This window comes from Rhagoletis pomonella, unplaced genomic scaffold (assembly GCF_013731165.1).
Source record: "Rhagoletis pomonella isolate Grant_MI unplaced genomic scaffold, Rhpom_1.0 Rhpom_scaffold_00010, whole genome shotgun sequence".
Lineage (NCBI taxonomy): Eukaryota > Metazoa > Arthropoda > Insecta > Diptera > Tephritidae > Rhagoletis > Rhagoletis pomonella.
The window spans coordinates 19,091,674-19,092,979 of NW_023458564.1; the positions used below are offsets into that span (position 1 = coordinate 19,091,674).

The 1,306-nt window shown below is 36.4% G+C and overlaps 1 protein-coding gene across 1 annotated transcript in view; it reads right to left on the reverse strand.

Annotated features, from left to right (window-relative positions):
• LOC118746126 overlaps nt 1-1,060 on the reverse strand; it is a gene marked incomplete at its 5' end in the record, with an annotated part of 8,296 nt that extends 7,236 nt beyond the window's left edge. Inside the window, 1 exon segment of the mRNA XM_036479912.1 lies at nt 43-1,060. Coding sequence (XP_036335805.1) covers nt 43-961 — 919 coding nt within the window.
• Between the last annotated feature and the right edge of the window lie 246 nt (nt 1,061-1,306).

Below are 1,306 nucleotides of genomic sequence, written 5' to 3' on the forward strand. Positions count from 1 at the left end.
ATGCAACACATTGTGAGCTTCCTAATCGTTATTAAAGAATACCTTGATTCAGGGACTTCGGTGTTAGCGCTGTTATATTCGCGGATGTCCGGCAGGAATTATTCAGACTGATTTCTTTCTTTTCTTTTACAATGGTTGTAGTAGTTTTAGTGGCTCGCGAGCAGCTTTGCGAAAGGTTTAGTGGTGTGTTCGATATGCCTGCTAAATTGACTACAAATTCTTCATGATGAACAACGCGATCTCGCTGGGTGATTATGGATGTTGCTGTGGTGCTGACATGACATTTAGTTACGCTGGTAGTTTTTTGAAAATTTTTCATCGGCACTTGTGGCGTTACAAACTCGTGTTGGGGTAATTTCAAAGTCTGCGAATTTGGGTTAACTACATCGTTGTGTGAAATAGTTGAGTACTCGCTATCACTATCGTTTTCTGATCTTGAACAATATATAACACTACTTTGAGGTATCAACATATCAGATTCCTTAGCTTGATTAGGTAAGTCACAGAAATTTTTCTTAGTGACTGACTTTGGGTTACGCTTATTCGGCCGCTTTGTTTGAATAGTTATATTTTTAGTTGACTCACAGTCAGATGTAAACATTATATCGGAGATATCCATCAAGCTGGGAAACGTCGGACAATCGCTAAACTCTTCGTAGTCACTTACAGCAGTTGCTTCCTCCCGTCCAGTGTTTTGACGACATTCTTGTATTTCTTCAACTTGGTCTTCATTTATTTTATCGGTATCTTCTGAAACTGATGAAATGCTCCTAATACTAGTTGCCTCGATCTCATTATTATTATCTTGAAATAACTGTGTTGAAGTTTTCGCAGTCAATTTTGGATTTAATGATTGATTTGTTGCATTCGTGGCTACAGTTCGGTTGAGAGCATTTCGTACTGATTCATTTTGTTTGTAAGATGTGCAACTACGAAGTACCGCATTTGCAAAGTTTTCCATTTCCGCGGGGTATATGCACTGATTTTTCTCATCGGATGCTATTTCGTTAGGCTTTGCGATTTTGTGTGGAATATCCTCTTGTGCCTTTATTTCATCGAATGGATTCTTATAAAGAGAAAATAGTTGTATACATATAAGAGCTCGACTATGTTAAAATAAAACGATATTATTTAAATTTATTTGTAATACAAGCAGAGTAACTAAATAAATCTCAGCTCCTTTTATTTTTTTTATATACGTTAATGAAATTTTAAGGATTAAGTTCAGAGTAAATTCAAATTCGTCATCCTCGACAAAAATTTTTGAACGCATTGTGACGCCACCGATTTTACCTTTTTCGTTAAC